This window comes from Microtus oregoni, unplaced genomic scaffold (assembly GCF_018167655.1).
Source record: "Microtus oregoni isolate MIOR12 unplaced genomic scaffold, Mior012 000032F_ref0000030, whole genome shotgun sequence".
NCBI classification, from domain to species: domain Eukaryota; kingdom Metazoa; phylum Chordata; class Mammalia; order Rodentia; family Cricetidae; genus Microtus; species Microtus oregoni.
In genome coordinates, this window is record NW_024543091.1 from 10,172,561 (window position 1) to 10,199,368 (window position 26,808).

At 37.1% G+C, this 26,808-nt stretch overlaps 1 protein-coding gene across 24 annotated transcripts in view; it reads left to right on the forward strand.

Moving 5' to 3' along the window:
- Positions 1-26,808, forward strand: part of LOC121466166 (muscular LMNA interacting protein) — a 233,038-nt gene that overhangs the window by 114,592 nt on the left and 91,638 nt on the right. For 13 of the 24 annotated variants that reach the window (XM_041679752.1, XM_041679759.1, XM_041679765.1 and 10 more), the window contains 2 exons: positions 2,984-4,525; positions 12,850-12,921. The exons of 4 other annotated variants lie outside the window; for them this stretch is intronic. In XM_041679752.1, the coding sequence (XP_041535686.1) occupies positions 2,984-4,525; positions 12,850-12,921 (1,614 nt within the window). The remainder of the gene's footprint in view (positions 1-2,983; positions 4,526-12,849; positions 12,922-26,808) is intronic. 7 more of the 24 variants (XM_041679753.1, XM_041679757.1, XM_041679762.1 and 4 more) reach the window with 4 other exon arrangements.

Sequence of the window (26,808 nt, forward strand, 5' to 3'; positions counted from 1 at the left end):
CAGCTTTGATGTAGCCACTCTCAGCTCTCTTTGACACTTTCGAGAAAGTGAATGGGTGAAGCCACAGTTAACTTCAGATTTGCTAAAATGATCACAAGGCAGCTCTCTAATAGCATGGTTGTTTAAAGAACTTAGGACCTCGATGATACACGATAAAGTCATTAAGTTCATCTATCTTATGATAATAGCATATTGCAAGCATCTTCTCTCATTTAGAGTTATGATACTACATCCAAAAGTAATGACAGCCTTTTGCGAAGAGTGTTCTGAGAATGAGTTTGGGAGAAGCATGTGGTCAAGGGCTCAAGGAAATGAGAGTGTTGGGAATAAGCCCAGTCAAACTAGAGAAATGTTCAAATAATGTGGGAGAGAGAAGGAGATGGTTGAAAATACAGAGTGTTTATTAATGGGGAGTGAAGAACGCAAATATCTTGTATATTTCAATGAAGACATTTACTATTGCTGATGTTAGCAAAGGGTTTAGAGGTGAAATGAATGGCTCATTCCAAGTTACTGAGAATTTGATGAGCAACCCTCCCTTCTTTCATCATGAAATTATTCATTTATGTCTTGGACTATTTTTTTTAGAAAAAGAATAAAAATAATATGGATTCAGAAATTAGATTTCTTAAAAAAATTAATGATGAGTCCTTTGTATATGGAAAGTATACAAAATTATGGTGCTACACTTACATGATAGTGCAAATTACAATAATATTATTGTGCACTTGCAAATTACTGGTGGTTATATTGTAAATATAGTGATAGGCCAACTAGAAAATATAAGTAAAATTACATGTAGACCAACATAGTAAACATTATTAGGGATCAGTATATTAGGATTTTCTCAGTAATTAACTCTTAAAACGTGTGACAAAATTCTGAATTATTATTAGGAAAAATATCCCATAATGCAGTAGGCTGTTTAGGCACTTAGAAGACCTCACCTGGAGAAGGTCGCTTTTAATAACATGTAAAAGAAAACTGAGCCTCTGTTCTTAATATGCTGGTAATTTGGTAAATAATTGAGATAAGCTGATAGTTTGTTGCATATGCTGAAGCTCATAGAAAACAGCATTACTAGAAAGATAGTTGGACTCTCATGGCAGTCAGGAATAATTTACAAAAAATATCTAGCAAGTTTTAACAACTTTTCCAAATAAGGTACAGTGTGCAGAGACATCCTGGAGACTTGAAATATCCCCAGTCTTCTTGTGAGGAAAAAAAAAAATCACTCACGGAAATGCTGAGAGAAGGCATCACATGGTTAAAACACATACACATGTGCATTAACCCATGCATGTGAGCACATGTGCGCCCGTGCACGCGCGCGCGCGCACACACACACACACACACACACACACACACACACACACACCTTGGAAGAACAGGAACTTTGACAGAATGATTTTTTAACATTAAATATGACTCCAACTACAAATTATTGAAGAACTCAAAATAAAATGTTGTCATCCTTTAGTAACATAAGCATTGTGTTGCCCATTCGGTGATGTTTGCATTTAAATATCCTCCCAACCATATGAATCAGCTAAGCAGTGTGCCAAGATAAACTGCCTGGGATGATTAAGCTTTCTCAGTTTGATTGAGTTCTGTTTGCTTTTCTATTTTTGTTGATATTTTCATACTCTGGACTCTGTCAATGATTTCAAATATTATTTATGTGACAAAATAACTTGCTGATCTTTATATTTATAAAAGAAGTATACGGGGTGTGTTTGCACAGAGGCTAAGAAGTTTGGAATGAAATGTTTGAATTTGTTAGATTTAAGTGTTCTTAGGGCTCAATACTACATGTCATGAAGTTTGTTATCGTGTGTATGTTAGAAATTTTATTTACATGGATAAAACAAAATTCTAAAATATGTCTTATCTACAAATCAAGATGTGCCAATTTAAGTTTATAGGCATTTTGCTGCTATTTACTTAGTGCAATATATATGTATATATTAATATTCATTAATATTTTGGATGACTAAGATTTTTCAAGTTCACTAATCATGCATACTTTATTTTATAGTCTGATAAAATCAAATTAATAGTTTTAAAGTCTTTGTTTATAAACTTTGGCATGATTTTAGCATTTGCCTTAAATTCTAAACGACTTACGTGGTATAAGAATACACACAGGCTATTCCACAGGCTAGCTCTCCTTCTTAAGAAAAATTATGTTTTAAAAATTTCCCCATTTTTTTTTTTTGGTGTAGAATTGGAAGTTGCCTCATTTCAAATAGATTATAAAATGCTCTGGCTTCTTTTCATAAGAAAGAGAGCCTATTGGTTCCAGAAAAGCCCAAAACATTGGCTAAGTGTTCCCTAAATTACTGTTTTATGTTCATCATGGCAAGCGATTGGGGGGAAATAAGCAAAGCATCCTCTCTATTTTGGATATAGACTTCACTCTCTCAATTTATTATTGCGTGTTTGTGTTGGGTGCTTCATCCTTTGAATTCTGGGCACCTTTTCAGATTCATAACATATAGTCCAAGTCTTTAGAATGTCAAGCAATTGAAATATATCACCATTTAGGATTCTAGTCATCATCAAGCTGTGGCTTATATTCTTTCAATGGCAGAAAATCTATTTCATTATCCAAAATTAAGTTTGAAATTTGTAATGAAGACAACTTCAGTCCTTTCAGATTGTACAATTCCAAGTTTGCACAATTATTTTAAATAACTTGTGTAAATTATTTTTTACAACAGAATTATGAAAAATTTATATTGATTTTTGTTTGGAGGAATACATGGGCTATAGGATGTACTACTTCACGATTTATTTCTTATTTGAAATTCAAAGCCATGTCTCATTAATAACCATAGACTCCTTCATTATTGATAAAGGCTCACGATGTCTCATCTCATGTAAAGTAGTACAAGGGCTATTGCACAAGCACACAGTGAAAAGAGTATTTTGATAATTTCATAAGTAATGTCCTATTTCAATCTATTTTTCTCTCCTCTAGCTAACTTCTCCCACTACCTCTGAGCAGCTTGCTCATAAACCACCTGCTTTCTCCTTTGTTTCTCCAACTAATCAGAAAACGCCACCTGTCCCAGCTAACGTCGGCGGAGCCTGTGTGCTAGAGGAGTTTCACACTCGCAGGCTGGATGTCACAGGGGCCTCGGTTGAAGAAACAGCTACATATTTTCACACTACTGCTCACGATTCCCCCCTTTCTGCATGGAGGGATGCTTCGTCACTAGTATTTTCCCCTTCCACTCAACTGCCAGGTTCTAGTTCATGTGGCTCAAATGTTGCTGATCACACACCTGGGCTGGCATCTGAAGCACAGAAGAAAACACCAACGTCGCATGTCCTTAATCCCAGGGAAGATCTGAGTACCTCTCCTTCATCTGCCTCGGGTGCTTCTCTGAAGTCACCTTCAGCTTCCTACATACCTGTCCGCATTGTCATGCATTCACTGTCTCCAAGTCCCAAACCACTTACCCCATCTCCCCATGGCTCTTTATCCACTGTCTCTAGCCGAATGTCATCCACTGGAAATCTTTCAAAGTCAGGGCTGAAGTCCTCAGTACCTTCTCGGCTCTCTCTCCTCACTGCTATCCTCAAATCAAACCCTTCTCACCAAAGGCCTTCATCCCCCGCGTCATGCCCAACCTTCTCCCTCAACTCCCTGGCCTCTTCCACACTCACACTTGATCAGAAAGTAAAGCAATCTTCACCCACACCTAAGAAATCTCTCTCAAGTTGTTCCTTGACAGCTGGTTCAACAGAACAAGAAGAACACAAGGCGTCTGCAGAGACCCACCAATCCTACCACCTCCCTTTCTTTTCCAAGTCTCCCCCACTTTCTCAGTTGTACCCCCTCTCTCCAGCAGCACCTGACAGTAGCATCTATGCTTCTAGGAATGTAGAGAAAACACGACAAGGCACACTGAGGAGCAGCACGACACTACCCCAGTTACAGAGCGACACATTCGGTTTTGCTGATGTCCCTTCTATCCCACCGAGTTTATCCCCGCTTTCTTCTTTGGAGGGCAGACAGGATGGTGACCTCAGGGGTTCAGAAAGGAGCAGGAATATTTGCAAACACCCTTCTACCTTCTTATCTTCCGCATCTCCTGCTAATGAGAACACTGCACTTTCCTCTCTAGAGAAATGTTTCCACCCCTCCCCAGTCCTCTCGGAGCTGATAGACAGATCCCAAAGAGCCTGCTCTCAGCAACTAGCAGGCCAGGAACTGCGCCCTTCAGTTCTGCCCGCTCCTTCTGTCTCCCATGCTGGCTCTACGCCTCATGCCAACTCGGGACTCTCCATTCTTCCGCCCGAGAGTTCCCTCACCCAGGGACTCCAGCCTAGTCCTGCAGTACTGCACCCGAGTTGTGGCAGTGGCGCAAGAACTGGACCGCCTGGAAGCACAATGTCCAACCACAGCTCACTTGTTCCAACCCCATCACTTCCTGTCTCACTAACAAGAACCAACGAGCTGAGCACACCTTGCGCACTGTCCATGTCAACAGGCCCCGAGAATAAGAAGCCCAAGGTATTTTCTTTTTGCATGTTGCATGTATATTTTGAAATATGGAAGAAACTATGACTTTGACTTCAGGGAGATATACACACACATGCACACAATTATATGTATATGTATATATATATATACACACACATTTCTGGGTATGGGTTGCAGTTTTGGTTCCAATTAAAAACAGATAGCATTGTACAATATGTTACATTTCTGGTAACTTAATAAGAAGTGTCTCATTATCTATTGAAATACTTTGGACTGAGAGTATAGTTAGTAGACATAATTAATATAATGTATATAGTATAGATCTAGGATCATGATAAAACCATTATCAGTTTGAAATTGTTCTATTTCCTTTGCCTTTGTTTATTCATTCCAAGAAAGGCTTTTCCCCCCACCTTCCTTTCCTTCCTGCAAAGCTGATTTTCTTTTCATTGCTCCCTGTGCTGCAAGTTAAATAAAATTGGATGTTACTCTATACATTGAAGGTAAAAGGGAATAGAAACTTTTTTTATATGTAAAAATATTTAATTTATTGCAAGTACTTAACATCTAACATTATCCAGCATAGAAAGAATGAACGAACTGAGCACAAAGAAATAGAAATAGAAGTAAAGTTGGTTTTGAAGCGTTCGGAAATAGTCTGCCGAGTGAGGGTACAAGATGGCATTTATTAGTGCGAGAGAAGGAACATTTGAGGAGGGACTCCATGATTCAGGCCTGTTGGGGCATGCAGTTCTACACTAGGCCATGGCAGCTTCCCATCTAGCCTCAAAGGACTCAGGAATGGATCCTATTGCCCTCAGGATTGGATAGTAGTTGGGCAAGTAAAGTAAAACTATGAAAGTACCTGCGTTAGTAGCACATGGGACCTTTTAGTTCCATATACTTGAAGAATACAGTTTATAGGTTTTTGAGTATAACAGAGAGTGACTTCAATTCTTTTATTACTGAATTATGAATGCGAGGTTAAGGAAACAGATAAACGCACAATATATTGTTTCAACTGAAAAAGTACACATTAGACACTGTGTGCCTATCACTGTACTAGCTTTAAGAGTCTGTGATAATTTTAAAAAGAATTAATAGATAATTATCTTGAAAAAGTTGTTAACATTTGAATATAAATGCATGGTTGTGAAATTTGTGTTTTATGTACTAAAATTTTTCCATCTAATCCTTTACTGAATTGGGTGATTTGCTGTTTTTTTTTTTTTTAAATTTAAGTTAGGGTCTTCCTACATAGACCATGAGCCCTTGAATTTGTAATTCCTGCTTCAGCCTCCCCAGGGCAGACATCCACCCCCATGCTCCGCTGCTGAGAATCATTCTTCAGTGCTTTCTTGATGTTCTGGTTTGCTTTATAATTGCTGTGATAAAATACTATCACCAAAACCAGTGTGAAGAGGGAAAGGCTGATTTCACATTACAGCCTATAGTTCATCATGAAGGGAATCCAGGTAGGCACTGGGGCAGGGAGCAAGGAGGAATGTGGCTTCCTGGCCGGATCCCCATAGTTGCTCAGTTTGATTTTGTTTATTTTTTGAGACAGGTTTTCTCTGTGTAACAGTCTTGACTGTGCTGTAACTCACTCTGTATATCAGGTGGGCCTCAAACACAAGAGTTCCGCTGCCTCTGCCTCCCAAGGTCTGGGATTAGAAGCGTGTGCTGCCATGCCCAGCTGCTCAGTTTTTTGTTTTTTTTTTTTTTTTTTTTTTTTTTTTTGGTTTTTCGAGACAGGGTTTCTCTGTGGCTTTGGAGCCTGTCCTGGAACTAGCTCTGTAGACCAGGCTGGTCTCGAACTCACAGAGATCCGCCTGCCTCTGCCTCCCGAGTGCTGGGATTAAAGGCGTGCGCCACCACCGCCCGGCAGTTTTTTTTATATATATATATACAATTTAATACTCCTTTTCTAGAAATGGTGCCACTCACAGTCATTAATAAAATAAAATGCCACACAGACTTACGCAAGGGCCAATGTGATGGAGGCATCTTCTCAGTTAAGATTTCTTCTTCTCAGATGACCCCAGCTTGTGTTGAGTTGACAAAAACTAACCAGGACACTTGCCATACACTTAAATTACTCATTATCCTTTCTGAAAAGTTATTTCACTATAGGAACTTGTTCAAAGTGTTTCTATGTGTGCTCTAGTGTTCTTTGCTCACATTTTATCCTATAGTGGATATAGACAGCATTTGATGAGGATAAGTCTGGAAAACTTTTGATAAATTAAAGACCCATATGTCAAAGAACTACTTTTCCATGGTTTGCTTCCTTTTCTCAATCTTGGAGCATTTCAGTACTAGGTTTATTTGTCTGACCTTCCTTAAGTTAAGGAAATTGTAGTCACAGATGTGCTTCTTGAAGTTGGTGACCATGAAAATGGCAAGAACTATTTACCTCTCAGTCAGAATAGTAAATTATACCTTTGTTTGCAAAACATTTTAACACACAAATTTATAACTTCTGCCAGGAAGATGTTTCTGAGACATGCTCTTACTTTTCATCTTAGTTTTTATTTCCTTCTTACTACTCCATTTCTCTAGTTTAAAGTTAGAAAGCCAACTCACTTTTTATTAATAACTACCCTTCTTGGGAGTTATCGAATATAGAAATTCATCCAAATTGACACCAGCAAAGATGAACTACATTTCAATTTTGGTTTTGCATCTGACTACTTTGTTTAAGCTGTTGAAATTATTTTACAGAAGGCAGGGGGAAACGAGAAAACGCTCTGAGTTAGCAAAGAATTTATTCTCTTTTACAAGTTATTTCTTGCCTCACTCCTCTAGATTGGTACCAATCCAAGCAAGCTGCTCTTTTTTGAAGTAAAAAAAAAATCTTCAAATTTATTTAAGCTTTATGCACCAAACCGATAGGGCTCCTCAAACACAGGTAGTCAACAGACCGAAACAGAAATGCTTGAAGGATATCAGTTCAAAGTCTGGGCTGTACCTATTGTCCTTTGATATTAAAGTAAAATGGAATGACTAGAGAATGCTGAGCTGAATTCAGATAAAAAATTTGTTTGAAGCTCCTTGTCATTGTCATACTTGTACTGCATTAATATGGTGTAATTGACATGCTAATTTCAGATATAGTTTAAAATAGTCTTTTTTATGTTCATTGCCCTGGACAGGATGGGCAACTCCCTGAAAGTTACTAAGACTATTCCCTGATCAACCGCTATATTGTTTGAGACCCTTTTCCTCTTTGGGAAGATGGGGGTACAATATTCACCCAAGATTGTGTTTGAGTGCCAAATATAATTGGTTGTCATTTTAAAAATGCTTTGATTTTTTTCCCCTCCTAGTGAGCTGCCATGGTATTTCTTTTTTTTTTTTCTTGAGAAAAGGAAGAAAAAAAAAACAAGTTTCCACCTCCTCCCAGCCTCCCATTTCCCTCCCCCTCCTCCCATCCTTCTCCTCCTCCTCCCATCCTTCTCCACCTCCTCCCAGCCTCCCATTTCCCTCCCCCTCCTCCCATCCTTCTCCCCCTCCTCCCATCCTTCTCCCCCTCCTCCCACTCTTCTCCCCCTCCCTCTCCAGTCCAAAGAGCAGTCAGGGTTCCCAGCCACATAGAGTTAGAGAGACTATTATATCAAAATCTCATATAATCTAGTACTCACTGAAAATGGTTACAAATTTCTTCCAAATGAGTGTTTCCAATGGTCTGGCTTAAAGCTATTTGGACTTAGCTTGTTTACAGGATCAGTTGGGAGCTTTTACTGCTTCATGAGACTTCGTAGCCAGTGTCCTATTTATTAAACTCTCATTCCTTTAAGGCATACAAACATTTCCAATTTTGTTATATTGGAAACTTGGTGAAGCAGGCAGGATGTGATTTTCCCCATTTTTGTAGTACCAAATAAGATTTTAAATATGAGTGATAGGAAACATGATCTAAAAAACCCATCTGGGTGACCCAGTCAATAAACATGTATGCCCATCTAATATGCTTCCCTTAACTATAACATTATATTAAACTAAAAGAAGTGCAAAATTATCTCCTCCAAGAAGGTATACATTCTGTGGTAGAAAGCAGACAATCCATTTCCCAAATTGAAAGTCAAGTATTGTCTTAGAGGGTCAGGAATGATATAAGGAAGAATATAGACTAGAAAGGGTCAGTACAAAAAGGGGGCACTGTCTCCAATTTGTGTGAGGTGGTTGAAATTGTTTCTTTGAAAAGTTACCATGCAGGAAGTATGTAATGAGGAAAATCCCTGAGGCCAAAGAGTATGTGATTGATAGGTAGAAGGAACAGATTCAGATCGAATATTGGGATGTGTAGTGAGCAAGAGGATACTGATGTAAGAGGAAGAGAGACCGGAAGCAAGAGTCTATCTACTCTGAGGTCTCTCTGATTTTTACTTTGAGGAAGACAAGAAGCTGTTGGAAGTTTTCTTTTTATTGAAGTTACTGGAGTTTTTTTGGGGGGTGGGGAAATTCATACAAGTACAATATTTACATTATTTTCACATCTCCTGTCTTCATTAAAGCTCTTTCTAAATTTTCTCCCACTCCCTGTCAAATTAATGACATTGTATTAAGTATCATATGTATGCTTGTATGTAGATGGGTTTAGGCCTGAATACTTGGTCTTAAATACCTATCAGAGAACTTATTCCTCAAGAAAACTGAGTACCCCTCTCTCAATAACCATTGATTGGCCATAGTTGTTCATCTAGAGGTATAAGCTCCTGAAATTTCCTCCATCTATGTTGTCATACTGAGTGGAATTTAGACAACCATATTGCTGAGATTTCATGGGGATGACTTTCATGCCAAGTCAAGAAGACACTGTTTAACAGTAGCATATTTGTTCTTTGGCTCTTAACAATCTTTCCTTTCTCTCATCATCAATGTTCTCTGAGCCTTAAGATGTAGGGGTTGCATTGCAGATGTAGCAATTGTGGTTGAGCACCCCCCTGACCACTTATATTTTGTATTTCAACTAGTAGATCTCTGTAATCTTCCATCTGTTACAAAAAGAACCTTCTTTAATGACTGGTGAGAGCTACAGTTCTCTGTGGGTATAAGGATACATAGTTAGAACATATTTAGAAATTATGTTGATTTAAGGAAATGGCATTAGTAGGTTCTCCTCTAGGGTCTATGACCCTAGGGTAGTTGGCAAGGTTTACAGTACCAGGCATGGATTCTCTCTTTTGAATGAAGGCCTTGTGTCTGTAGATAGCAGCTGTTCACCCCCTAGATGAAAATGCCACTGTTGCACCATTGGCTGGTCAGTCATTAGTGGATTTGTAGTCCTTTAAGCTGGGTGGGACTACTGATTGCTTTTCTCCATTGGCAGCTTTTATAGCATTTTCAGATGCTTTGAGAGTCAGTTCTTGTTACCATTAACTTCACAACCAGCATGAGCAAGAAAAGTTCTGCAAACAAGTATAAGATCCATTTTCCTTTCTAAACCTAATATTGCTTTACACTGCGTGGTATATATTTAAGAACTATTTCTTTATGCTTAATTGAAAGTGAATTACAAATGACAGATCTATAGTGGATGTCATTGCTTGGTGGGAAAGTTTAGAAAACTACTTAGAGCTGGCTTTTCATTTCTACTGTGAAGCTGAAGGCAATTAGTTCCCTCATGTTTGCTATAGTTGCGTAGGCATGCTTTGTATTTGTGAGTGTGGGTGAGTATGTATATAGGCTGTGTATGTGTGTGTGTCAGGGCGAAAGTGGGTAGAGATTGGAGTTCAGGTTTGTAGAGTTAATTCTCTCCTTCAAACTTCATGTGGGTTTGGGGGGGGATCAAACTCAGACCCTGTGAAGTTCGCAGTCACTTTAGACACTAAACCACGTCTCTGGCCCTGCTGATGGTGATTCCTGTAATATAATTTAAGTTATGTCAAATGATATTTTCTAGAAGAGTTCAAATTTATACCAAAGAAGGAAATCAATGAGTTTTGCATAGCACCTGGAAGCCTTGCAATGCTGGGAAGAATTATGTTACAAATTAGAATAAAACTCCATGTTGAAATCAAAAAATATTAAGGACACTCAGAGAAAAGATGCTGAGTTTGAAAGCATCTTTTATGGCAATAATTACTTAGGTAGGATTTCTATTGTGAAGTGACACCATGACCATGACAACTCTTTTGTTTTATTTTTATTGATTTTTATTGAGCTGTATATTTTTCTCTGCTCCCCATGACAACTCTTATAAAGGAAAACATTTAATTTGGGTGGCTTTCAGAGGTTTAGTCCATTATCATCATGGTGAGAAGCAAGGCAGCACACAGGCACACATGGTGCTGGAGAAGGAGCTTGGAATTCTTACATCTTGAGCCAAAAGCAACAGGAAACAGTCTGTCTCACTGAGTGTGACTTGAGCATATATAGGACCTCAAAGTTTGCCTCCACAGTGACACACTTCCTCCAACAAAGCCATACCTTCTAATAATTCCACTCCCTTCAGGGGCCATTTTCTTTCAAACAACAACAAGCATGATTTTTCAGACTGAAAATCTGGGAAAGGCACATAGCTAAAATGAGCACTGAATGCCTCAGAGTAGCTACTCAATAGGCAATTGTTGAATGAATTCATTAGTTGAACTCTATATCTAATAATATTGACAAGATGTTCTAGTGTCTACCACATTGGAAGAACTCAGTACTTAGAGATTTCCATCTTTGATGTATGTCTTGCATAATGATAAAGATAATACATCTAGCAAAAATGACTCATGAAAGAATATAAAAATTCATCTCTACAGTTTAAAATGAGAACACAATTCTCTAAGATGAAATTGAATAGAAATAATACTCAAGTCTTGGATACATCATTTGACTGCAAATTTTCTTGATGAGTCTTCAGTTGCAGGGTTCTATAAATTTGTGTAAATATTCATAAAAATTGCATTTCATTCTAAATCCTTACCCAGACACATTGCTGTCTAGAGGTGACAGCATTGCAGGATCAATGAAGATGCTAGGACTGTAAGTGACCTCAGGTACCCTCTAGAAATTGTTTCTCATGCGTAGGAGGGGGTGAAAGTACAGGATGCAGGGGAGCTGGGAGGCTTACAGAAGATTGAAATGCTGTTGCTTCTTATAGCAAAGAGTCATCTGGAGAAAAGAAAGTAGTAGCAGGTAAATAAGCAGAGTCTATTCCCTAATGAGAGAAGTGCTCAGATGCAGAGGTCTCTGTGTGTATGTTGTTGAATTTGTTTTTCTGTAGGAGAGGTTGGATATATGCATGAATAGACAGGAATCTGTGTATGCATGTAAATAAGTGCATTTGTTTGCACCTGAGTATGTGTAAGTGAGAGTTGTGATAGACAGGCTACAGTGGCTTCCTGACATCCTGGCCTTGAGTTGCTAATTTCACTATATCTAAGATAATAGACAGAAAGGAAAAGAAGAAAACAGAACAGGAAACGAGAGTGTTTCTGACTTTCAACTGTGCACTGCTCTTCTTCCTCTATGTCACTAAAGCATTCATTCTTCCCAGTCCCTTCTTAGGAAAATGGATGTGCTAGATTCAGCCCCGTCATACAAGCTTAACCAAGTTTATTATAATTACATCCATAAAACTCAAGTTTTGTTTTGTTCTTAATTGAAAAAATTTTTCATACGGTATGTTCCGATCACACATTTCCCCCTCTTCAGCTCCTTGTAGATCCTCTTTACCTCCCTACCTATGCAACTCTACAGACCCTTTCTCTCTTTATTTAAAAAACATATAGGCAAACAAGAAACCAAATAACTAACAACCAAAAAACCTACAAGAAACAAAATCCACAAAACCACAAAATCGGAAACCACAATATACAAGCAAAAGACCGATAAGACAAAAGGTCAAGCCTATCTTTGGCTATGTAGAGAGACCTTGCCTAAAAAATTCAACCTAAACCAACTTAAAACTGCTAGTAAATTTTGAGTAGTAAAATCCCATTTTGATGAATGATGCAAATATGTATCAGGAATACAATTAAATTTATAGGCATATTTGCCAATAATGGCTGTATATTTGCCTAAGAATCCAACTCCTAAATCATTATAGAATTATAATTCTCTGATATAATGCAGTTAGTGGGAAATTTGTCTAGAAATTTGTAGGAATGGATAATTTAAGTTATAAAACTAAATAATATGTAACTGTTCAGGATCTTTAAGCTAACATGTTATCGTGTGTTTCTTATCAATCTAACAAAATATTAATGTGATGGACTAATTTCTTTTCAAAAACAAGTTGTGGTCAATAACCCCTCTTTTCACCTAATGTGTCATTTAACTTGATAGAAGTACCTACAGTTATGTCATATTCTTCTCCCTTTTCATCTCTACTTTTGCTTTCTGGTTACCCATTGTAGCAATACAAGACCAAGTCAAGCTACAAGGCTTTTGCAGCAATCCCTACAAACACATTGCTCTTGGAACAGAAGGTCAGTGTTGGCTTTGAAACAGTGATTTTTATGTTTCTAGTATCTAGTATAGTTTTGTTATACGTATAAAATTTCTAATGGGAAAATGCATGTTTTTACTAAAAGAAAAACTGCTCCTAGATTAGGATACTGGGACAAAAGCATCGTGGTCATGATGACTGACATCCTTTTCATCACGAGGGTTGAATATGATCTCAGATGTCTTGTCCACTGTCAAGAAGACTTATAGTTTTGATTTAGACTTCACTAGATTCTCCTTCTTTGGAAATTTAAAATCTGTTATGTTTGGGCATTTTTTCCTCTGTTTGCATAAATCAAAGTCAAGGTGAAATGAGATTATGTGCACAACTACCTGCCACAGTCATTGATTGGTCAAGATTTGATTAATATCAATTTCCTTTATTATGTTATAGACTTATCCAGATATAATATTCAAGTGTCTACTGTAGCACCATAGACTTTACCACCAGCTAAAGCTCTTCATCCATTCCTGTTAACCACTTGTTCTATCTCTACACCCTACTGAGTAACAGGGAGATTAGAGATCACCCCTAGTGATTTAAAAAAAAAAAACATAGCTTTCGTATGAATCTAGGTAGCTTTGCTTTGCTTTTAAACATCACTAATTATAAAATGACATAATGATATGTATATTTTAATACATTAATCACATATCACATATGTGCCAACAAAATTACATGAAGGATTCACATCAGAATCAAATTGTTAACCAAGTGTGAAAAATTATTGATGTCATATGTTATTTTATGGTGGTTTATTTAGGATATTTAGCAGTTATTGCATTAAATCTATTTTCTTTTACAAGGTTAATGATAGTGCTTCAAATACTGTTGCTGTCATTTGTCAAATGTTAATTGTTTGTCAGCCAGGTGATATTCTGATATACAGGTTTATGAATCTGCATTCTTAGTCTCTTAGCATGATCCAGAAAATGAAACCTTTGTAAGACGTCTAAAAAATAGGAACTATGAGCCAGGCAGTGGTGGTGCACACTTTTAATTCCAGCACTTGGGATGCAAAGGCAGGTAGATCTCTATGAGTTTGAAGCAGACTGGTCCACAAAGTGAGTTCCAGTTCAGCCAGAGCTGTAATACAGAGAAACCTTGTTTTGAACCCCCCATGCCCCCCAACCCAAACAAAACACACACACACACAAAAAAAAACAGAAAACATCCCAAACCAAACCATACCAAAACAACAACAACAACAACAACAACAACAACAACAACAACTACAGTAGGAACTATGTGGGAAATTCTTGGCATCATAAGGTCAATATTAAGTAGGTGACATTTCCTATAGATTGTGTCTCTGTTAATAATTCCAAACCATCCACATGTGGTCAAAAGTCTGCGTTCCATATGTAAAAATGCATAGATCTGCCTGGCCATCTGCTGGAGAAACATCTGAGAGTTGGTCTCTAGCTCCTTTCCTGACTTTCTACCTTTTATAGCTTAACAAAAGTTAAAATAAGATTAAAGTCTTAGAAGTGCATGGGAGGCAATTCTTCTCAGTTGCATCTTATGTCACTGTCTGGGGCTGTCATTGTGAGTCATGGGGCAGTGTTTATAGGGATACAGAAACTCTGCCAGTTTCAGATTTTAAAGAAATCTGAACACAAGTGTCTGCCATCAGAGATCTGGGAGACATTGTCCCTTGCAGTGAGGCGAAGAAGACATGCAGCTTGCTGTGTCCTTTAACTCAGACACACTCCCTTGGAGAAGGAGGGGCTGCCTTCTCCTGTGTTAGTAACATTCTGTGCAGAAAACTGATAGTTAATGCTTCCTGGTACTCTGTGAGACATGGCTCCAAGTCATGTTTACTTTAGAACCTCTGACTTCCTAGCTTTCTTATCTCTGAATGAACTATTTTATAGAGGATATAAAATCTGTTGGATATTAAAGAAAAAAAATTCATTAACTTCCAGGTTTATCAAAAACCTATATCACATAGGCATGTGGGGATATCGATACATATTCAATCAGTGCAGTTTATATGAGACAGATCTTGTGTTTTTTATTTTAAATATAAAATTATATAAGAAAATTAGTATTTTTAACTTGGTACAATAAGATGTACATGTTGTGACACATGATTTAAAATAATGCTTCTCTAAGGAGGAGTACATTATTGTGTAAACAGTAATGTAGTCATTTGGTCATGGTGAATTGTTCCAGACTATAGATATTTAAATTAAATGAGAATGATTTTTCCTTTCCTTTCCTTTCCTTTCCTTCCCTTTCCTTTCCTTTCCTTTCCTTTCCTTTTTCCTTCCTTCCTTCCTTCCTTTCCTTTCCCTTTCTTTCTTTCTTTTTTTCTTTCTTTCTTTCTTTCTTTCTTTCTCTCTTTCTTGTTTTTTTGAGACAGGGATTCTCTGTAGCTTGGAACCTGTCCTAGAACTAGCTCTTGTAGGCCAGGCTGGCCTTGAACTCACAGAGATCCACCTGCCTCTGCCTCTTGAGTGTTGGGATTAAAGGCATGTACCCGGACAATGATTTTTTTCATTTTCAGATCATTTATAATTCTACATTTTGAAAAATTGACACCAGTGATCCCTAGGATTTATTTATACAATACCACCAATCTTCCTCCCTTTAGACAAAAGGGTCTCCCATGAACAACAACAAAACCTCCAGAGTACACCCTCTATAGTGGTCACTGGTCCCTTCTGATTTTCATGTGCAAGGGATCTAATATCTTGGAGACAAAAAGGACCTTAACAAAGAATAAAAAAATGAGATAGTTTTCTCTGAGCCTTTCTCCAATATTGTCATGCTCAGAGATGGAGCCCACCAGGTCATATATAAGCACCAAATAATTGCATTGCTGAAACAGGAGAAAAATGGAGCAGGGAAATTGTAATTTTACATATTTTTTAATTATTTTTTCTTATTGTGTGTTTTAAACCAGACAATTATTTTTAAATAATTAAAAAACATTTTATCCATTTCCCCTTGCTTTTCTTTTCTATTTTTTCTTCTGCTTTGTGACTTTCCTTCTCGTCAATGGAGACTTAACTCAGGGTCTCATGATTGTTAGACAGTGTCCAACCAAGGGACATCTTCCGTACAACAAACATTTCCTCTGAAGTTATGTTCATTTCCAACAACATCTAAGATGATAGTGCATTGCTTTTTTCAGTGTTGTAGTTAAGAAATAAATCTGTTAATTTATTTCTTTGAACCCAACTATTTAGACATTGAAGTCAAAGAATTTACTTCTTTTTTTTTTTTTTTTGTTTTTTTTTGTTTTTTGTTTTTGTTTTTCGAGACAGGGTTTCTCTGTGGCTTTGGAGCCTGTCCTGGAACTAGCTCTGTAGACCAGGCTGGTCTCGAACTCACAGAGATCCACCTGCCTCTGCCTCCCGAGTGCTGGGATTAAAGGCGTGCGCCACCATCGCCCGGCAAGAATTTACTTCTTAATTGAGGGAGAAAATTAAGAATGTAACATTTAAAAACTCATTTATTTTGGTTGGGGTGAGGCTTACAAGCTGTTTTTCCTCTCTGTGTTAGAACATTGACTGCCTTGAGCACACGCAGGTCTTGTGCATGAAATCGCAGATGCTATAAGTTCACGAGAGCAACAGCTCTGTCACGTCCAGAAGACATTGTGTGCCATGGTCCTTCCTGACCTCTGGCTCTCACAATATTGCCTCTCCCTCCAATGCAATGATCCCTGATCCCCAGAGTTGTCTCACTTTGGCTAAGCACTTTGAAGATATTCTCTTTGACCAGTTGTAAGGTTTTGTGTAAACTTCTGTTCACTGCACAGCAAAATTTAGATAATGAGGACAATTAGGCACTCTGTACATTTAGCAGAATAATAATAGTAGGTATCCCAGGGCCATGATCTCCCAAACCATGAGTTCTTGGCCAAATTTACAGCACCATGCATTGGTTTCTTCCCATAGAGTGGGGCTTAAATCTAATCAGAAAGTCATTGGCTACCCTCATAACAGTCATGCCAATATTGCTTCCTTGGGGATATCATCTCATATCAGAAGTTATGTTCTTACATCTCCCAGAGTTCATAGCCATGTAAGACTGTTGATGATCTGCCTCTCTTGCAGCCTAGACACTACTGTCTAGTATTTTGAAAGCTATCTAACAGGGAAGAAACTTTCCTTTAGTATCAACTTAATTTCCTAATGTCCTGTTACCATCAGGGTAGTATCTTCAGCAACAGGGTCTTACCTTCAAGCTATGGAGGATGGCCAAGAGCAATTGACATCGCCTGCGTTGTTTGCGTGGTCTCTGGCGCTCCTCTGACTAACAACCCTAGGGAAGGTATCCCATACCCTGGCACCTTTTTATTTAACCTATAACTTCTGGAGTGGATATTATTCTCTGTACAGGATAATTTCAATTAAAGAATTTTCAAATATATATATTTTACAATATATATATGCAACTTACAGAATGGAATATTTTCAATCATGGAAGTTTGTCTCAATTTCTTGTCTTCACATAGAACACAGCTGGAAGGCTGATCTGGGAGAATCATTACAACATTGTTTGGGAGCTACACTGTGAGTTGCCTTGACAACAGAACACACATATATAACTCAAGTCTTACATGCTTCAGTAGCTAACCCTCTCTCAAGATAATTATATGCACAGTAGATTTTTATGCCTAGCATATTGTGTAATTAGCAAATAGAATTATTTTTGGAAAATAAAGTTATTTTAAAAACAAGATTTTCAGCAAATTAGAACTCAGCCATCTTTGTAGTGAGATGCTAAGCTATCAGTAAATTATGGGATTAGTTTCAGCTCCATTACTTCCGGATGAAACCCATTTTCATTCAGTTTTGAAAGGACACATTTTTTTTTGGCAGGCAACATAAGGTTTCTTAACTTGTCTCATCAAAACTTAAATTTATACCTTATTCCATTTCTAGCATTTTCCCCATAAGCATTTATGAAAGAAGTGTTTTTAGCTCAATTTTCTACCATGATTAAATGGAAAAAGATAAATGTGAGATACTATATTTTAATGAGGTAACTCCAACCTCTTTGGTTTAAGCACCTGTCAGTAATCATTTTCTCTCTGACAGACATTATCATGGGATGCCATGATCTATAGACCTGGTTAAGAATGACATCTCTAGACAAGTGACTTTGTTATAGACATTAACTTTAGTCACAGTGTGTGCTATTGTCTATTTCAGAAAGTGTTTGAGATACTTCCAGTTTTTTAATCACTTAAGTCTGAGAGCAATAAGTAAAATTGTTGTAATATACTAATAATCAAAATTAATAAATCATTAATTTTTACTATGAAATTGCTTTAAGGAAATAAAAAGAATAGACTTATCTATATGATGTAAATTATATGCAGTTTATTGTGTTATAAGAGAATAATGTTTTCTACAGAAAGATACTTTTTTTCTTGAAGGAAGCTCATATTGTCTATTCCCGACTTTCTAAGTATCTATAAGGATAGCATCTTTGTCTAGTGTTAGATACAATTTTCCCAATACATGCTATTACTATGTTCCATTTTAAAGACACATTGAATTTATAAAAAATTTGTGTCTTTGCCAGATTCCACAGCAGTTCAATTTTATATAAATGAAGTAAAATTATAGGAATAGTTGTTCAAATGTAAAGTTAAAATATTTTACCATAGCAAAACGGTACAAAATAGTTATTCTGAAGATCACAATGGAAGCATGGATAAAAATAGAAAGGCAGAGATTTAGTTTAGCCCATTGTCAAATCAATTTACCTTACATTGTTTAATATTTTAAAGGATGGGTTGCTAATTAAGACCCGATTAATATAATTCTTTAGTCAATGTTTTTAAGAATTCTGTGGTTCAAAAAATAATCTGATTGTTAATTTAGCATGTGACCTGTACTACAGAGACATCTGTTGGTGGAGACCCAAAATAACCACACAGAAACTGTATTATTTGCAATATTGCTTCGTCAGTGACTCTAGTGTATTCCTAGCTAGCTCTTACATCTTGAATTAACCCATTTCTATTAATCTGTGTACCGCCATGTGGTTGTGGCCTACCAGTAGGGTTCTGTCCAGGATCTGGCAAATATCTCCTGCCATAGCTACATGACTTCTCTTTTGCTCTGCCTACTCTCTCCTCCTCTCTCTGCGTGGAATTCTCACCTTGCCCTATTCTGCTAAACCACTGGCTGAAACAGCTTTATTCTTTAACCAATAAAAACTGCACATAGACAAAAGGACCTCCCACACCAGACATCATTTTTCCTGTTTTTGTTTGTTTGTTTTTCACACTGACGTGCATGACTTCATTTTTTATTTAATTTTTTTAATTAATTAATTTATTTTAAAATACTATTTTATTTTCTCATTTTACACACCAAACCCAGATCCCACTCCCTCCCCTCTTCCTGTTCCCTCCACCTTCCTCTCCATCCCCTCCCATTTACTCCTCAGAGAGGGTAAGACATTCCATGGAGAGTCAGCAAAGTCTAGCAAATTGTTTTGAGGCAGGCCCAAAGTTTGTTTTTAGATCAATGAAGAGATGCCCAGGATTCAAATTTGTATTATCTGATTGTATTAAGCAGTTGTCAGATATGTACACATTCCCTTTAGAGAACTTGCAAATACCACTTATTTGTCTATTGGTTTCATTTTTTAAAAAAAATACATAATAATTATAAAATGTCTCCCCTCTTCTTCCTATTTCCTCCCTCTAATCTCTCCCATTTGCTCTCCACTTCTCATTCAAATTTATGGTCTCTTCCTAAAATATTGTTTTACACACACACACACACACACACACACACACCCTGTTTAGTTTATATAATATGTGCATGAATACAATACAATATCTGTATGTTTTGACCTGTAGCTCTTTTTCTAAGGTTGAGATCTTATAAGCTTTCCCTCCTCCATGTTTGGTACCATGCCTACTGGTACCGTCCTTTTCTCAGACATTGTTTGAACAGTCACATTGGTAAAATGTCACAGGTGTAGCTTCCTTGACATTTATAGAAGACACAATCCCACAAAGAACTCCGGCTCTTACAATCCTTCTACCCCTTTCTTCTACAAAGATCCTTGAGTCTTAGGTGCAGGAGTTGTGTTATAGATGTATCACTTGGGACTGGTTTCCACAACTCTGGGTTTTGATTGTTGTGGGTTCTGTAGTGCCATTTCTGTTGTCCTTAATGAAGGCCAAGAACTATACTCATCTGTGGGTATAAAGACAAATATTTAGAATGTAGATAGGGATTACGCTGGTTTAATTAAGTGACAGTCAGTCATATGTTTTTCTCCAAGATCGATGGGTAGATGACTAGATTTCTAGTACCAGGCATTATTTTCCTCTTACTCAGTTGGCCCGAAGTCAAATTAGAGAGCTGTTTGTTGCTACCAAAATATGAATGCCACTACTTTACCCCTAAGGTCATCACGCCATACTGGACATTATTGTGGTTCATAGGTGCCACACCTAGGTAGGACTATTGCTTGTTTCCCTTCTTTGGAAGCTTGTATGGAGCCTTCTTGTCTGAAGAAAGCTAGTCCATTTGATATCTAATGCTATTCTATTCTAATGTTTATCTTCTTATTTTTATTCATTGTTGAAAATGGAATACTAAAATCACCTACTTCTAATGGATTGACCTCAATCTGTATCTGAACTCCAGTAATATCTTTTCGAAAAAATGAAATTGGATGCACTATAGTTTGGTACATCCAATGGTTAGGATAGTAATGTCTTCTTTGTTGTCTGTTTTCTTGATTACAATAAAATGACCTTTATCTGTTTTGAAGTAGTTTTACATTGACATCAGCCTTGATAGATATTAGGATAACTGCTTGCTTCTTAGTACTATTTGATGAGAGAGTACTTTTGTCCACCCTTTTACTCTTATATAGTGCCTATTTTTAGAAAAGATGTGTTTCTGGTAGAAATAAGTTATATGAATTTTGATTCTTGATCCATTACAAAGTCAGTGTCTTTTTTTTTAGAGAACTGAGGCCAATAATATTTAAAGTTATCCTTGAAAGTATATGTTGATTGCAGATATGGCATTGTTGATTTTTGTTCTCTCTGATCTTTCAATGTTTTTGATTTCATATTTCTTTCTAAGTTTCTTCAGTATAAAACTTTGTTTCCTATATTTTTAGACTTAATTTGTTGGATATAATTTTTAGGCTGTTTATATTATACATTTTTTCTTCTCCAATAAGAGTAGATAGTTTTGCTAGGTATTTTAGTCTAGTTTGGCTGTCATGGTATTTTGGAGCTTGAAGTATATGCTACAGGTTCTTCTGGTTTTCAGTTTCTGTTAGAAATTATCTGTTATTTCAATGGGTTTCCCTGTGTATGTGACTTGTATTTTTTTCCTCCTGCAGTTTTCAATAGTTTTTTTTTTTATACATATGATTAGTATTTTAACTATCGTATGCTGTGGGATTTTTTTTTTTGGCTTATCTATTTGGTGTTCTGAGTACATATCATATTTGTATGGGTATGTTTTTAAGTTTGGGAAGTTTTCTTTTGTGATCTTGTTAAAAATGTGTTTTATGCCATTAACCTGGAATGCTTCTCTTTCATTTATTCTTATAATTTACAGTTTTGTCTTTTCATGGCATCCCACATTTTCTGTATGCTACTTTTCTGTGTTTCTTTAAAATTTATATTCTTTGCTTATTTCACCTAGATCCTCAGCTTTACCTCCAAGTCCTATTGCTCTATATTCTGTTAGATTCATTCTTCTTGTAAAGTTGTCATCTGACTATTCTCATTGGGTTTTGAATATTTTTATTTCATCTTAAATTTAGCTTTAGCACTCTTCAATGTTTCTATCTCTTTATTAAATTGTTTTTATACTCTAGATTGTCTTCATCTTCATCATTTCTATCAGCCACAAGTTTGTGTTTTACTGTGCATCAGTTAGCTATTTTTGCTTTTTAAACTCCTTAAGTTCATTGAACTGTTTATATCTTTCCACTCTTTAAATTCTTTTATAAAATTTGTGACTCTGGTTTTCAACTCTGTGTCTTGGGGTTCATCTATGTAATTTCCATTGGGAAACTGATGTGGTTGGAGGGAAAATACTGACTTGATCTGTCATATTGTTTTTATTTTTTGTAGTAAGAGGAGCGGGCTGCGTCCCAGCTACCCGGCTAGCATAACCCCTGAAATAACCACACAGAAACTGTATTAATTTAATTACTGTCTGGTCCATTAGCTCTAGACTCTTATTGGCTAACTCTCACATCTTGATTAAATCATTTCTACTAAATCTGTGTAGAATCACCATGTGACTGTGGCTTAAGGGCAAGATTCTAACCTACGTCCCTCTCAGGCCAGAGATTCATGGCATCTGCCACTCTGCCTTTCTTCCCACAATTCTGTTCTGTCTTCCCCGCCTACCTGAGATCCACCCTATCAACTTGGCCAAGGCAGTTTCTTTAATAACTAAGGAAAACAACACAAATACAGAAGGACCTCCTACACCAATTTTTATGATGAGGTCTGGGTAGATAACCTTGTTTTGTTAGTCCCATGTCTGATATGGATGGAACAGTTTGGGGCCAAAGAAAGGATATGCATGTCAAGTTGGGCCTAGGATTTGGATATGGTGTATGTGGAATAAAGTCAGGTGGACACAAGAGACTGTGTTGATGTGCAGGATGTGCATCCATATTCAAGCTTGGAGTTTGGGTAGAACTGGTATTGTTGAGGGTGCATGGTGGGAAGGTTCAGGTAGACTCACCTGGCTAAACCCTGGAGAAGAATATGCAGGATCTGTCTGAGTGGAAAGGTGGATGCAGTGTTGGAGGGTCCTGTCTGCAGGAGGCAGGTTGAGAAGTCCTGGAGGAAGCTTAGAGATTGGTTATTGTATAGGCAGTGTTGATAGGATTAGACTAAAGCACTTGTAGCACAAGGGCTGGATCTTGGAAGCTGGAGAAGGTGCATAGAGGGAAGGATCAGAAGGATTCATTTGGCTAAACCTTGGTTAAGGATCTGTAGAGTTTGGCAGGGTGGTAGGACAGAATAACATCCATCTACTGTACTTTCATTCAATAGTTACAAAAGACCTTCTGCTGGAAGGAATTATTTTAGATTTGGTGACCTTTATCAACTGGACAAGACAGTTGTGATAGTTTCTGTTTTGAAAACTTGAGGATGTGATGCTATCTTTATTACCTTCATAACTCAGCAAAGAATTTGGCAATCAGCAAAGTCTCATAAAGTCCCCCAAAGCAGCACAACTAGGGTGTGTGATTGACCTTCAGCTCAGACCCCATCCAGTGTTTCTCAGGCTCTTTCTGAACCCTTCCCAGCAATAAGAGCAAGCATGTTCACTGAAATACTGAGCGAGTGGTAATGAGTTTGATTCTTTTCTGTAATACTTTTTTTTTGTTAGTTGCTAGAATATATTTATATTCTCATAAAATGAGAATGACATAATATTTTATTTTTATGAGAAAATATTAAAGGGAATTGGAAGCAATTTAACTTTGAGAAGAACTGAATAAGCCAGGGCTCACAAACAGCCCTATTCCTTGTGATGCTGAGCGAGGGGAGGGATATTGTAGGGAGCGGAGCACTGATTGAGGGAAGGACCATTCTTCAGATGCTCTTATTGAAAAGAAAGTCAGGTGTAAATCCTCCTGCAAGGAAGCTTTGAGGGATTGAGTTTGAGACTAGTGACAAGTTTGTAAAACCTAAAAATGCAAACAAGACAATAAAAAATAAAGGACAACTACCTTCTGTGTGGGAGGAGCAGATCAAATCCACTAAATCTTCCAGAACTAAAGACACCAAGAGAGAGCTCCTCAGATTGCATAGTTCACAAACACGTCACAAGACAAGAATATACTTTTGGGAGGTTTGGTTTTTCAAGACAGGGTTTCTTTATAGTTTTTGGAGCCTGTTCTGTAATTAGCTCTTGTAGACCAGGCTATCCTTGAACTCATGGAGCACTCCTCTTGAGTGCTGAGATTAAAGGCGTGTGCCACCACTGCCAGTCTGGGAATAAACTTTTAATGGTCCCAGTTCTTTAAACTATGGTTGTATATTTCCCATGCTCTTTTGGCTTTTGCTAATGGAGGCTTAAATATGTTTAATAAAATATTGTATCATGGAATAAAAATGATATTTTATGGCTATTAGGAGTGAGTCAAGATGATACATTTGACAAACTATTCATTATAGTCAATTAACAGAAATAAATTTTAGTAAAATTTTAGGACATTTTGGCCCCCAAACCTTTCTATTTAACATAGAATGGGCAATGAGATGATTCAAAGTCATAGGCTTTCTTGCCAATGTTCATTGTCTTTTATAGCTATAGGAGATCATTTTGACATTCATTTGTTATAGTTCAATATTTAAAGTAGCTAAGAATTATGTTTGCCTGTTGTGATTTTCCATAGACCAAACTATTGACTTCATTTGGTTTGGGCTGAAAAGAGTTATTTCATGAGTGTTGATCACATGCTACAGTCTTTGATGCCAAAGGAGTTGAATAGTAATATGTAACAAACATTTGTTTGTTAAAACAGTTTAAATCTCTTCTCCATACTATTTTACTGAGAAAACTGTGATAATATTATTTATCTGATGCATTTATCTATTAATTCTATTTCTTCCTCAGTTTGTTCTTCAATCTAATCTAAATATCTTTATTGATCCACTAACCCCAATGGAACAAAAGGCCTAGTAGACTAGAGTACAATTGAAAAAAATAAGGCACACATATGCATCAGAAGGTTCAAGATTAATGTTAGGAATTGTCTGCTATTCCTTTTATACTTTAATTAATTAAGGCTAAGTTTCTCAATCAAATTCAGAGGTCTCCAGTATTGCTAGAGAGTTTGCTTTGTGAGTTCTTTGTCTCCACCTCCTAAAACTGGAAATACAGGGGACCTCTAGGCTCACCCTGCATTTATGTGGGTTTTAGGGATCTAAATCTGGTTCTCATCTGTTACGGGAGGTCCTCCCACTCCTCCAGCCTATCGCTGCTGAGATACCAGCCCATTGGGGCATGGTCTCTCTCCCTTTAAAAAGCGGCCACTTCCCTCTCCTCTCTCTCTTCACTTCCTGCTCCGCTGGTGACTAGACTCCCTTCCTGGTTGCGAAGAGGGCTGACGGTGATCTGTAAGTTTTTTCCCCTTTAAATAAATACCACCCTATTAATCATAATTCCAAACTGGTGTGACATTGTTTATGACTTACACCTTCACTCATCCATGCGCGGCAAGCATTTAACAGCTGAGCCATCATCTCATGATTCAGTTTTCTTTCATTTTTTTAAAACTTGTGTCAATTTTATTGAAACCAATCAGACCTTTTATACCTTTCTCAGAAGCAGAATAAAATGGCAATTGCCGGGATCAATACAGATGTAGTTTCTAGAACACAATAAAGTTTGCAAGCTTCACAGGGTATACAAGATTAATTTCTAAGACCATCAGTATTCTTAAGATATGCAAAATGTATTCCTAACCAGGAAATGAATAAATTTTGGACTGCTGTGATGTCAAGAAAAGACATTTGGGTCTTCACAATGAAGAAAAATTTCTATGCGAACTGAGATTTAGAGCAAGTCAATACCACAAAATATAAAAGAGACAAAGTTCAAGGAGCACAAGTGATTCTTTGTGGCTAAAGAGTGACAGTAAGAAGTGCATGGAAAATCATTGCTGGGAAGAGGAACAGAGCCATAAAACAGCTTTCCTGCTGTGCTTAGTCTTCTATGCAGAGTCTGGATAAAATTTCTTGTATCTCTTCTCTCTATGACTTACTATAATGAAGATCATGTGTAGTCTAATACTCCAAATATATTCAATATTATATGTGGCTTTTCATCTGGTAAGTTGGGAGAACCTCCAGTGTCTAACTGTAACTTGCCTTTCCTTTACATTCACATAGATGTGACCCATTAGCCAGATAACCCCTCTTCTCAAAAGACCAGGTGCTTTTCCCACTTATGCCTTAGAAGAAGCTTTCAGTTCCAGTGGGATTATTTCAATAATTGAATCACATGCCTCTGTGGAATCAGGTGACACAGCATCCTCTTGATATTGCAAAGTCAGCAATGAAGGATTTCAGTGTAACTCTTCCTTTTATCTTATGGCATCCTTCTCTGGACTGTGGCTACCTGTGATCATGCACATTATATGTACAGCACTGTGGTGGTATCTGTCCAGTATGACATTGTATACTCTGCTATTTTCCTAACGTAAAAGGGAGTTCTCTCTTACCTACAGGGTGACTAGCTGATGGGAAACACCATGTTGTGGAAATTAAACTGAGTTAACTTTTTATAAAAATCTCTGTTCCCGCCTCACTATTTCTCATGACTAATCATAATTTTAGGAAAAAAGAAAAAGAATAATTACTGTAAAGGCGACTCTTGCCATAATTAGTTTTCCAAATTTTGCTTGGCGATACAGAGAAGCAAAGTTGGAAAACAAAAGTTTTCAGACAATAATTCCTATGGAAGGACTGCTGAGAGTGGGAGGAACAATCTTCTCCAAGGAAGAACAAGCAACTAGTTATCCAATACCAAATGGTCAGCCCTGAAAACACAAAGACAAGTAACATGATAAGACTGGGCAGGTTGTATTTAGAAGCAAATATGTATATACATATATGCATGTAACAACTTGAGTTTGAAACAGAACAAGGATGGGTGTTGGGAGGGTTTAAAGGAAGCAAGGGAAGATTCTAATTATACTAGAATCTCAAAATTTAAAAGTAACTTATTAAATTAAGAAATGATGAAATTTATCTTTCATGACTATTTGTCTGAACTCTTAGTATGTTCCATGCTCAAATCTTAATTCTACCAGATGTGGTACCTACTAGTGAAGATTAATAGTTTTAGATCTGTGTAATCCCTTAATCTGTTAAAAA